General features: G+C 23.8%; 1 protein-coding gene across 1 annotated transcript; it reads left to right on the plus strand.

Moving 5' to 3' along the window:
* The first annotated feature begins 745 nt into the window (after positions 1-745).
* On the plus strand, positions 746-14479 carry LOC145964018 (aminopeptidase N-like). Its single transcript, XM_083086378.1, has 13 exons — positions 746-968; positions 4372-4912; positions 5682-6158; positions 7171-7351; positions 7849-8005; positions 8383-8464; positions 9003-9382; positions 11153-11433; positions 11743-11939; positions 12101-12391; positions 12507-12573; positions 12821-12916; positions 14062-14479. Exons 2-13 carry the CDS (start codon positions 4395-4397, stop codon positions 14197-14199), a joined length of 2865 nt encoding a protein of 954 aa, XP_082942504.1. The 5' UTR covers positions 746-968; positions 4372-4394; the 3' UTR covers positions 14200-14479.
* The last annotated feature ends 2 nt before the right edge of the window (positions 14480-14481 follow it).

Consider the following 14481-nt stretch of genomic DNA (forward strand, 5'->3'; position numbering starts at 1 on the left):
CGTTATTATATTTTTGTTAATCAAATACTTCAGTTTTCAAATATAAAATTCCATTTAATGTAATTATGATAATAAAATATATTTTTCGTGTGCCCAGTATATAACATTTAAAAATAAAATTTAAATAATCTTATATATAAGAAAATGCTAATATGTAAGAATGTAATTGTGATTGTAATTGATGTATCTTAAAAAATTTTTCTATATTCATTTTGTATTTCTAAAACTATCAATCATTACAGATATTAAAGTTAACAGTTAATTGTTACAGATATTTAATTCGAGAATAAATGAATAAACAAATGAATATTAGAGTACTTTTACAATTTATTGAATCACTAGAGAGAGAGAGAGAGAGAAAGAGAGAGAGAGAGAGAGCACAAAGCACGAATTATAAGTATGCCATTTGTGCATTTTAACTGGTCTATTATTTTAGTTAATTATATTATTATTATTTATAGAATATAAGTACATACTTTTTTAAATTTTTCTTTTAGTTTACAAAAATATGTAAAACTAAATAAAAAATTATCGGTCTTAGAGATTTTTATAATAATTTTAGAAATAATTCTCTCTCTCTCAAATGAGCAAATATTACTGTAATCTGTAAAAACCTAAATGCTTTTCTAAAAAAAGAAGATTGAAATATATTATATTATAGTTTCTTGATTGCTTATATGTACCCATGTGATGTTAAATTTAAAAATATTAGGTATCTATTTGATTACACATCGAATCTTGATTATATTTATAGAGGAAACACAGTCATACATGACATTATGTTCTGTTTACATGACATTGGCTATAACGTACCAGTTATCGAGTTCGTTAGTTTCCAATGATCTTTAGGAATGGTAAGATCGCGAGTATGCATATATTTAGAGAGAATTAACAGCTTGTGATAATATTGTGCTATTATTTTCAACAAATAACTATATCTTAATCCATCACAATTTCAATATAATAAGGTAAGTTACTGCAAAAAAGCATTTATACACCTATGAAAATGTGCAAAATGTATATAGAAAATACAATTTAAATTAGTATAAGAAGCAAGAGTTTGACGGACACAATTTTATCTTCCACAACTCATCTTTTTCTACATTAATGAAATTATTAATAAAATGTAGATGACTTCAAAAATGTAACATTTTCAACTAATTTTGAATTTAAATAATTTTAAATCTAAAATTTATAAAAAAACTTTCTTCATGAGTTGAAATTATGATATTTTATATATATTAAAGAGGAAAAGAGAAAGACATTTCATAATATTGGCAATTATTTAGTGAAACTTCATCTTCCATAAGTTACAATATAACAAACAAAATAGAATCTATACATCTATATGTTTTCGAAAATTATGTTAAATGTAATGCGTGTTATTATAAATTATAAACAATAAATTATAAAATACTTGACAAATATTAATTTGTCTTGTTAATAAAAATATATTAAAACATGAAGAAAACAATCGCTAGATATTAGTCTGTACTTGATTTTTTATTTAAACCTGATAGTTTATAAGGCGATATTTAAAGAAAGAGATGGACTAAACTTGTTTTCAAAAAATTTTTAATAATAAAAATGCTATATATATATATATATATTACAATAATAATAAAATATATTAAAAATAACTAATAATAACGATCGCGTGAGTGTACTGTATGATAAATAAGTAATGCCTGTTACACAGAAGTGAAATGGAAGAATTTAAGCTTAAATTATACGACTTTGAAAATGTGTCAACATTAAATACAACACGCAGGCAAATCCTATACTATTATGATTCCTTGTCCAAAACTGTGAAATATAATATTTTATTAAATACTGATCAGAATCCAAATATTATTCTTTTTTAATTTCAATTTCCTCAAGTTTATGGATGTTAGAATATTTCAATAAATTTAACTCATATCAGAATTGAGAAACTCTGTACATCACATGTACAGAGTGTTTCCGCAACATACACATTATTAAGTCGGGATGCCCATAATCAGGGGCATACTTTATTAGACTCGCTGAATAAGAAATGTTATAATGTGTTATTAAACAAATTTGTCAATTTATTAGAATTGAATATTTTATATATATTATTATTATCTATCTCAGACAGCACACATGTCCAAAAGACATCTTTTGGCCTTTTTAGATTAGAATGCGAGTACAACGGGGAGTAAGGAAACGGAAATCTTATCATTTTATTATAGTAAATAATTGCGAAATTTAATAATATAGATAAAATATATATTTAATGATATATATTATATATTTATATGTAATATATTTATAATAATATCCCAGACAGCACAAAAAGGCCAAAAAATGTCTTAAAGACGTCTAAAAGACTTTAAGACGTCTTTAAGTCGTCTTTTAGATGTTTTTTGAACATGTGTGCTGTCTGGGGTAGATAATAATAATATATATAAAATATTCAATTCTAATAAATTGACAAATTTGTTTAATAACACTTTATGACATTTAATTATAATATTTAATAATATTTAATATATATTAACATATATTAATAACGTAAATTTAATAAATAAATTTGAACAAATATATAGTAAAAAATATAATAAACAAATATAATAAAATATACTTATAATGACAAATATTTTTGATCTTTAAATGTAATAAATTATAATAAATATTCAATATAACCACCATCTTCTTTTAAATATAAAACAATTCTGCGCATGAAATTTTCTTTCACGCGACTTATCATGAGAGAAGTGATCTCCGCGTTACGAATTCTATTTTTAAGAATTTCTGCATTTTCCGGCAGGGTGTGATATATTTTATTTTTTAAGATGTTCCACATAAAAAAGTCCATAGGTATAACATCCATGGGCAGAGATCACTCTTCTGTTAAAACAAGTGAGAGACATTTTCAGCAGGATTGCTCTATGCTTAGAAGAAAATAGTGATTATATCGAGTTTTTATAATTTATTATTTAAAAATCAAATATATTTTTCATTATAAGTATTTTTCATTATATTTGTCCAAATTTGGTTATTAAATTTTATTTATGTTATTTTATCTATTATTATTTTATTTATTATTAGATAAATATTTTATTTATATTATTAAATTTCACAACTGTTCATTATAATACAGTGATAAAAACAGATTCCTTTTTCCCATTTTGATCTTATTCTGCGAGCCCAGTAAAGCATGCCCCTGAGTGGGCAGATAGGCAACTCGACTTAATGATGTGTATGTTGCGGAAACACCCTGTATATTTGTACCTAAAATAGATAATAAAGAAATGAAAAATCTTATTTAAAAGATTAATAGAAGAGCTTTTTTGTTTTCGGCAAAACTATAGATGAAAAGATTCAGAAGAGAATAATTTGAGTGATTAAATATTAAAATGTCAGATTAAAAATGTAATGAAAGGTAAAAAAATATTTGCATTAACGTTTTATAATAATTAATAATAATAATAATATTCCGTCGGAAGAAAATAAATTAAATTTACTTTCATTACTCCATAGTACCTTAGACCACTCAATTGATGTCCAATTTTGATGAGCTTTAGCAAACGTTATTCGGGCCTTTCTGTTCTTTTTAGAAATTAGAGGTTTTTTACTGGGCCGTCGAGCTATTAAACCTTGTTCTTTGAGACGTCGTTTTATGGTAGAAACATGTACATTTACTCCACAATTTTCATGTAAATCTTTAGCAATAGCTGTGGCAGATTTTTGAGGATCTGCTATAGACTGTCTTTTAATTAATTTATCTTCCCGAATAGTTGTTTTTCGTGGACGTCCCGACCTACTCTTGTTGTATACTTCACCTCTGTCTTTATAGCGACGATTCCAAACATTTACAAGTGTCGTGATATGCCAAAATCACGAGAAACACTTGATTGTGTACGTCCTTCATTCAGAGCACGAATGACAGCCTCCCTCATTTCCACAGAATATTCTTTTCTCTTCGGCATAATATTTCTAACATTTAAATCAATTTCAAAACATTAATACAATCTTTTTTTAGATTTAATGCTCTTAAAAATATTTGTCAAAATACTTACGATCCAAGCGAATAATGAAAACGAAAAATAAAAAGTAATAACTGTTGATAATTCGGATTTATTTGTGACTTGTACATGCGTCTCTTACCAGACGTCATAAGTGACTGACAACTTTGTTTATCATATTGACCTATAGTTGTGCGCGTTCCGAAAACTGTTTGTCAAAATACTTATGAGCGCAACTGTAAAAGAAACATAATATTATGAGTGTTACGATTAAATTTAAATTAGTAAAATCACTCATAAGAGAAAATGGAGAGAATTCTGATTTTATTGTAAAATGCTTTTCTCATACTAAAAATAAAAAAAATATTCTTTTTTTTTATAGATATCTAAAACGAGAAGATCGATATGATATGCTTCAAATTGTTGTTTATCACATTATTATGTATTATATTAATATTCATCGGTGCGACAGTATCTTTTTCCGAGGAAAATTCAAGAAATAATACGGATTTGAAAAATACATTTTACTTACCGTATTATATAATACCAGATCATTATATCATTAATATTACATTATTGCCATTTGACAAATTAGAAGTAACAAATTTCATTGGTAAATGCCATGTTTACATCGGTATTTATCGTCCAACACGCATCATAAGTTTGCACGCCCAAAAACCACAAATAAAAATAAATCATGCAATTTTAACAAATAAGGGATTGACTGAAGTATGGATTGAAGAAAAACATTATATCCCACAGAATAATACGTATAACAATGAAAGTCACATTCTCAGCTTTCATTTTATCGAAGAAATACCAAGTGGAGATTACTCCTTGATTATGAATTACACTGGATACTTCAATGACAATAATGAAAGTATCTTTAAGTATTCTTATGTAAACAGCACGGGACATAAAATGTGAGTAAATAGTGAACATAATAAAAAAATGTTAAAAACATGCATGGTTTATCATTATACAAAATATTGATTATTAATTATCGATTATTAATATTGATTATTATTTCATTTTATATTAAAATCTTCTTCAAGTTTTACTGCTTATCATATTTTTATTTATTATTTTTTTATTTGTTGTTACGTAATGTATTTTTTTCTTCGCAAGATTTAGATATTATGGATTGAAATGTACATGTTCGTATGTAAGAGAGAAATTTTAAAATATTTCGAGATTACTATATAATTAAAAAATTAATTGTTAAACTACATATTTTAGAGCTATTACTTGACTCTTACTTCAGTATATTGTAATTGAGGATTACATAAATAATAATTGAGGATTACATAAATATATGTGTAGCACAATATAAAAAAAGTATTATTATATATTATAATAAAAAATACATAGTAACAACAATATAAAATGCATAATGATAATGATAATGATAATAACAATAATAATAACAATAATAATAATAAAATAAAGTAAAAATAATATTCTTAAAAAACAATTCTTATTTTTATGATAAAGCAATGTGATGTATAAGTAACTTTATCGAATACGTCAGAAAAATATAAAAATTAAACTATTTATTTATAAAACACATGTACACGTTTTGTATACCATTCATGAGTTTCATAAAAATATATTTTTTCTACTTTGTATTAATTTTTAATACAACGATTAAATTTTTTCCGTTATATGAGGTTTATTGGTAAAATGTTGTAGATGGTTGTACGCAACGCATTTCCAGACAATTGGCGCTCGACAAATATTTCCATGTTGGGACGAACCAGAACGCAAAGCAACCTTTAACATTTCAATACAACATCGTAAAGAATACACAGTCTTATCGAATATGAATTATAATACAAAAATTCATTTAATTAATAGCAAAATGCAACTGACGCATTTCAATATCACTCCTAAAATTTCCACCTATCATGTGGCATTTTGTCTATTGACAGATAAATGGTTTAAACTTATTCTTTCCGTTTATTGCTTAAATTCGAGTTTTGGTTTATCTGAAATAATTATATGGAATAGAAATTCTTCTCAAGTATTATTCGCAGCAGAGGTTGTTAACAAAATTGCAACATATTCCGAAAATAATTTGAAGAATTTTGAGATTTCGACAATTCAACATGTCTTAATGCCGGGCTTTCGATATGATGCCATAGGAAAATGGGGTTTCGTTTTCTACAGGTAATATAGATAAGTAGAGTAAAAAATAATAATAATAAATAGAATATAGAAGATAATAAACTATTTAAAAAATAACTATTTTTGGCATTCATAATTAAAAATTTTCAAAAGAGAAAAAATATGTATACATTTTATTATAATATACATTTTATTTTATAATGAAATTGATATTAATAAACGATAATGCGTAAAATATATTTTATTATAATATAACGTACACACATATTTATAAAGTTATTGGTTTTAGATAAGAATGACATTTATTCAAATGATATTAAATTATAATTTTAAATATATATTTGTTGTCTTGATTTTAAATATATGTTTGTTGTCTTTATTTTATTTTTATCATATATGTTACACACACAATATCTATCTAAAATAAAACAATAAAATTTTAAAACTACCTCAAAGTTTGTTGTAAAAATTTATGGTATTTTATAAGCAACTATTAAAAAGACAGCAGAAAAACATTTAGTATTTCAAGACAATAATATTACATGTATTTATGACAAATGTGAATTCACCGGGCAATTGATCTTATTATTTTGAACGGAAAAAAATATTTTACGAGCATTTTACACGAAAAATATAATATTTTATAATTAAAAAAATAGAATATTTTATAATTTGTAAGCCCACATATTAATATAAGATAAAAATAAGTAATTTGTTTATTCCTTGATAAAATTTACCTTTATACCATTATACATAAAAGCGTATGATTTTTCTCATTTTAATAAACTATATAACAATTTTATGAATTAATATTATTATTTGTGTGTTTAATTTTTTAGTTTTTTTTATAAATATCAAATCTATATCACATAATATTCAAAACGAAGACACGTTTGTACAATAAATTTTCGCACACGTATCTTATTATTAATTTCATGTCATATACTTAATGTAACATGTATAATATTATAGGAACAATATTTTATTATACTACATATTTAAAATAAAAATATTTTAAATAATATTTTTATTAGTAGTAATAACTAATTTTCAGAGAAACAGCTATTATCTATGACGAAAAAATAGATTCCCTTGCGCATAAAATAGAGGTGGCACGTTTAATAGCACGTCAAATAGCACATCAATGGTTTGATAATACAGTCAGTCTATGGTGGTCGTATCAATGGTTGAACCAGGGTATTGCTACATTGCTCGGAATAGATGTTCTTCATAAGGTTTTTTTATATATAATATTATTTCGCTTATAGTTAGATTATTAAATATAAAATGATTGTTCATACAATAAAAAAGATCTTAACATTTTATTAGTCTGTAAATAACAATGATCATCTAAATAGTTTATATTTTTATAGCATTTAAAATATATAAAATAATTTTGACAGAATTGCACGTTTTTCTATAATTATAAGATATAAAGAGAAAACTTATATCAAGTTTCTTTTAAATGACTTCAATGATATTTAATTTTATATCTAAATAAATTACACATATTTTAAAGTTATTTTTTGGTGGCTCCTTTTGTACTTAAAATATAAAAAAGTTGTCCTTACACAAATAACACGATGCATTGCAAATAATAGATACTATTTATATTAATGGAAATAATAGAAATCGTAGTAATATACGCGAAACAAACTAATATAATATGAGAAATTTTTTATTTACGTATTTTTCTATTTAAAATTTCTTCAATTAAATTTTTTGTTACTAGTATTTTGCAGATTTTCGTACGTCGGATTTATTCGTAGTGCAGATGCAACAAGAATCTCTTCGTTTAGACAGTTATTCCATTATGAAGCCTCTTATATCAGAGATCAACAAACCCTCCGAAATTAATTCATTATTTTCTTTTTCCTATTATATAAAAGGTAAGATTGAATAAATAATAAATGAATGTCCCCATAAAGTCATAAATGTCGTAAAGTTGTAAATGTCACAAAGCAATAAGAAAGTTAAATTAAATTTGCTTTCTCGCAATTTACATAGATATTTTATTTATTGCAATAAAGAGATGCAAAATTATAATAAGTAAAGGTGTAAAACTATATTTTCTTGTACAGAAAAAAGTGTAAAATTATAAGAAAAAGAATATAAAACCATATTATTTTGTACAGAAAAATCAGATGTTTCCGACAAATTTATATGTATGGATTCTGAAGTAAATTTAATATAAACATATACGCGCTTTCATGCATTTTATAATATAAACATATTCATTTACACGCATTGTATTTTTTCATTGTAGCTCCTGCTATATTACGCATGTTACAACATGTCCTCACTGATGAAATATTTAAAAAAGGAATTGAAGAATTCTGTAAAACGTAGTAAGTTATAAATTGCTTTAAATTTTCCCCTTTATATATTACATTTATAATTATATTATTAAAGATTCCAGCCGCCGTTTCGGTTTCCGATTTTTTTTATTTCTACACTTTACAATTTTTTGTGTTTTTACAAAGAATTCTTTTGCAACATTTGCATTTAAAAATGACCTCAAACTTCTTCCATAATTTCAATTCTATCATTTCTACATTATATTCCAATATGATAATTGTAAAATCAATTTTTTATTATTATAAATTAAGTTATAAATTAACATATTTTGTATTCTATATGTCACCGGTTACTCACGATAGGCTTTTTACATATATTCGTTATTTTAGCATGTTATATAAACTTCAACAATATCAGCTAACGATAAAAAATAAAATAAATAAAAAATTATATAAAAGTAGCATAGTATAGAACATAGAATATGTATTAATACACATATGCAATTTAATTAATGAATTTGTATGTTTTTTTCTAAATTAAAAGAAATCTTTCTTTATTGTAGTCAGCAATATAATATGTTAAATTTAGTATGTTTAGATCTGCAACACTCAATGATTTCTACAATGTTATGCAAATTGTCTATGATTCAGAAAGAAGAATCTATATGAAATCTTTTATTATAAAAGATATTATGAATGCTTGGACGAAACAGGAACATTATCCTATATTGAAAGTTAAAAATGAAATTCCTTACTTAAGAATAGAAATAGAAAATTACGGCAGTTTAAATGTGCTATATGATTGGTGGATACCTATAACAGTAACTAAGCAGACAGAATCCGATTTTACAATATCCAAGAATTGGCATGTACAAGATGGGTGGATCTCATACGAAAATTATTTTAATCAATCTGTTTTTTTTGATGTGCAAGAGGATGAATGGTACATAATTAATTTACAACAAATTGGTAAATATTCTATTGATTCATAACTTTATAGAAATTAAGTTTTTATTACGAATAATTGATGTTTTACTCTATTTTCATATTTAAATATACGTATTTGAGTCTGTTACTTATAATTTTTATATCTACTACTTAAAAATCCATGTTGTCTTATACTTTAAAGTAATCATAATATGAATAATAAGAAAATACTAAACTAATCACAAGTTACAATAAAATTGTTATTATACTATTATTAAAATACATATACTTCTCATTTTAATTTAAAATGTTATTATATATTTTTAATTTAAAATTGTTTTAAATTTTTCCCGTTACGCAAAATTATTATGAATAACGTGCCACTATAATTTTACACAAATTCTGTTAAATGTATTATAATATATATAGAATATCTCATAATCTCACAATATAATTCTTTAATAATTTATTCTGGAAATAAAATTTTAATACAAAAATTCCGACGCTGTAATAATTCTTAAATTATAAAATATCAAAATTTAATAATGATATCGCATAATTATACATACATTTACCGATGTCGTTTGTTATTGATTTTTACAAATTAAGTGATATTGATTTTCATTGCGTAGTTGATTTTGCTATTTTTATATGTATTATGTATATGATGATCATGTAATATTAACGAATTATGATTGTTGTAAGTAAAATATTTAAAATTTTATTCTTTCATATAACAATTTAAATGATTAATTAATTACATTACATTTAAACGGAATTAAACCTATCTCGACATATTTAAAAAATACTGTTAAGAAACTCTGTTTATTTTTCTTTAAACGGAGAAATACTTATGGAAATTAATTTATTTATTAACTGCTTGAAAAATAAATAACAAATGACAAATCAATGTAGGTATAAATGCAGTTACGTACTGTACGCGCAATTCTATGCAGTATCATGGCAAACTTTGTTCACTTGTAACTTAAAACTTATTGTTGCTTCAACATTTTCGTATTAGGATTTCTGACTTTCTATTTTACATCTAGAATACGCTATTAAAATATTGTACGGAAGTAGTGGGACACCCTCAATAGGCAATATGATTTTTTATTTAAAATGCAATAATTTTTTGTTATTATTATATTTTGCTTACAACTGAGAATATTATTAAAATTTCTAGAAATAATCTTTTAAAACCTGAGATATATAATATGTCGGCAAATACATAGCAAATATATACTCGTTTTTTCTATACATTTTGATCGTGAAAAAATGTTATCTATTAAAATATATTTTAAAAGAAATTAGGAGAATTTTCATAAAATATTAAAATTGCTAACAATTTATTTTTTATATTTTATTTATATCTACGTACACATACATATATCACATATATATAAATAAATATTAATTATATTTAAAATTTTCATACTATCTTATTTTTATATAAAAATTAATTATTTGCACATACTATAATTATGCAAAAAAACTGAACATGATGGAAAAATTTTACTTATCTTTTCATGATAAATGCAAAAAGATAGGTAATATGCAAGAGATATAATATTAAATATGACATATTTTCTATATAATTTATGTAGTACTGAAAATATATTACATTTATCTTAAACATCCTACACAGTTTATTTTATATAAAAATACTTAATTTTTGATGATTATAATATCATAATATTATATATATTATAAGAAAATGGAAAAATTTAGAAATGATTTAATATATTTAATTAAGAGAAGTTATTAATCCAAGAAATATTCTTCTATATTCATCAATTGCAACATCTACAACAGGATATTACCGTGTTAATTACGAACCCAAGAATTGGCAAAATATTGCGAGATATCTGAACTCTACGAAATATACAAACATACATGTTCTCAATCGGGCTCAAATTATTGATGATGCATATTACTTCGTGAAGGCAGGCACACTTAATTTTTCTATATTTTTGGAACTCACGGAATATCTATCTCGAGAGACAGATTATATCGTATGGTATCCCATGTTTAAGGTTCTCGAAGACATATCAAGCATTTTTCCATTTCAAGATGAAAAATCTAATATTATCAAGGTAAACTCTCTCTCTCTCTCTCTTTACTTCTTTGTTAATAAAAATGTTACATTATGTATATATTGTGACATATTAATATAAAATATTGATTTTTCATGTATTAATCAATTATCATACTTTCAATACTTCTTTACATGTGTGTAACGCTGCATTTCTTATAATAATTTAAAGAGATTGAGAAATTTAAAATAATATTGTATTCACTTTCTATATCAAAATAGAGAAGATTTATTAATATTATATTTATTCAAGCATTACATTTTTTTACAAGTAACCAATGAAAAATATACAGTATTGTTTTATTTCTAGACGAAAATTTTGAACAGTTTGAACGGACTTCTTCGAAACATCAATTGTGATAAAAAACTTAACGAGGAAACTAACGATTTAATTGATTGCTTAAGGCAGGAAGTTATTAAATGGGCCTGTGTTCTTGGTGCGTCAAATTGCACGAAAACAGCCGAAAATAAATTGCATCAACATCTTACAAATCCTGAAACAAATAAGTAAGTTTTCTTACACGTACAATTTTCATAATTATATTTTTCTTTTCATGTGTACTTTGCATTCTTTCATATATACTTGCTGAGTAACACACAACAAATATCTATAAGTCTGTGAACTAAATTCCTCCAACACATTTTTAATTTTCTTTTAAATATCGTAGAATTTTGCCTTGGTGGAGAGATTGGACATTCTGTAATGGTTTAGTGCGAGCGAACAGTAGTACTTGGGTTAAAGTATGGACTATACATATTAAGAACCCTAATGCAATAATTTCGAAATTCCTTGCTTGTTCCAGTATTTCTACTATTATGATCAAATATATAGAAATGTTATTCAATTTTGATAAAGAAATGGGAGATATTTTAAATGATTTTCATTATATTATTGCGAGGCACGCAAATAATAAGGAAATACTTGATAATGTATTAAGAAATTTAATGTGGATACCCAGGTAATAAGTGTGATATTTATCTTTTATACTTATATAAATTCTATTCATAATACTCATGTACCCACGTAAAGTTGTCATATATATTAATTATAAATTTATTATTTATCATTTACAGCAAATACACTGTTGCAATATTAATTGATATTATTAATCATGTATATTCTGAGGAACAACTTAATCAGGTAAATTTTTCAAACTTGAATGATGTATTATAGTTTACCAGTTTATTTTATAATAAACATTAACTGATTTACAAACTTTATTACTAATTGTTAAATTTATTTATAAATATTGTAAAACTTTTAATTAGAATAACTTTTTTGGACTAATAATTATACTGAAAATACAAAATTACATTTGATTTTCGTAAAAATAACGCAAGATTAAACTATTAATTAATAACAAACAAAATATTGAAATTTGTTTCAGATAAGTGAGTTTGTGAATATTTTTAATAAAAAAGTAACTAATGAACAGGTTTTGGTCCGACAGTTATTTTTTGATAAATTTAGTAAAATATTAAAGGTACATTTTTGAATATATTTATTTATGTTATCTACTATTTTTTATTATTAAATTTTTATTTTTTAAATTTTATTTTTATTTTCGCTCTCTTATGTCATATCAAATATATATATATTCTAAAATAAGCGTATTTCTCCTCTTAATAACAGATTCTTTGAAATATTTCAAAAAGAAAATCCTAATATAGAAATATGTCGATATAATATTTTTTAAACGGAAAGCGATTATATTTTACGAATAGGATTGAGATTTCGCGCGCTCAGGTACTATGAAATGACAAGTGACAAAAATGTTCCCATGAATGGATCGCCCTTTTTTATAATATTATTATTATCGTATAAATTTGCAATAGCATTCTCATTACATGTTTTTCGCTTCTCTACTCATTATATTAGTACATTCTTTTTAGGAATAATGGATGCAAGAACTGAAAGTATCTCAAATATGTTTCAAATAAAAATTCACTGATTTAATTTCTACTGGAACGGTTGCAATTTGTATTTCATTGTGAATATTCTAAAATACGAAATAAATAAATATCAAATAATTTTATTCTGAGGAAACACAATTTGAACGCTCGCACAGCCTAATAGACGCCTTCATGGAAATAATATTAATCGATCATTTTGACAGTTGAAATTTGTCGCAAATTTTTATTTCAATCATTTTTGAGAGTCCTTTAACTCTTACATTATTCGTAAAAAAGAATTTATTAATACATTATTCGTAAAAAAGAATTTATTAACGCAATGCGTGGGGAAGCGAGAAAATAATGACAATGCTTTTGTAAATATATACAATAATCTCGAAATATCATATATAATAAAAAAGGCCCTTTTCATACTTTTTTCACTTGCCATTTTGTCGTGCCTGATTGATTGCGTAAAACATTAACTTTGTTATTCGTAAAATATCTCTCTTCGTTTATAAACTTTACAACTTCGACACTTTTGTATTAAAATTTTCGTTTGAAATGTTGAATCACCTATTAAGAGGAAAAATAACGGTTTTTTAAGCCACTCTGTATATTTATTTTAATTATGGAATAAACCGAAAATAATACTGTATTATATTTTTATTTTATGAAAGGAATTTTTTATTTATTAATGAAAATTCATTTATTAATCAATACATAAATATTTCAGATTAATTACATGACATTACCTTTCTATAATCCGAAGGAGACATTCAACATAATTATAAATTTATTAATCGATCACAAGATAAAATTACGCAAGTTTGAAATCTTAAGACACTTGAGTCGTTTTCAGAAAATTATGTAAGAATGTGAAGAATCAATTTATTATATAAGTTTCATTATGACTAATTTTTATAATAATTTTAATTTTACTCTTTTATAAATATTAAAAATAAAATGTTTTCACAGATTCTTTTAAATCGCATCTAGATATAAATTTTACCGTAAATCGTTGCTCGAATAAAATTATTTGTTCAGATTTTTAAAGATATAATAGTGCAAATAATACTATTCGTCCATAAACATAGGAATATTATGATATTAATATATGATATTTAAAATTTTGGTCTTATATATATATATATAA

Source organism: Camponotus vicinus, unplaced genomic scaffold (genome assembly GCF_025532165.1).
Source record: "Camponotus vicinus isolate PSW18456_S1 unplaced genomic scaffold, iyCamVici1.0 SCAF_13, whole genome shotgun sequence".
Taxonomy (NCBI): Eukaryota; Metazoa; Arthropoda; class Insecta; order Hymenoptera; family Formicidae; genus Camponotus; species Camponotus vicinus.

Bases quoted from the DNA above. Each gene is read 5' to 3' on its own strand.
- LOC145964018 (XM_083086378.1), top strand. From the start codon at position 4,395: ATGATATGCTTCAAATTGTTGTTTATCACATTATTATGTATTATATTA. The intron at 4,913-5,681 runs GTGAGTAAATAG...AAAATGTTGTAG, and splicing joins AACAGCACGGGACATAAAAT to ATGGTTGTACGCAACGCATT. The intron at 8,006-8,382 runs GTAAGATTGAAT...TTTTCATTGTAG, and splicing joins TTTTTCCTATTATATAAAAG to CTCCTGCTATATTACGCATG.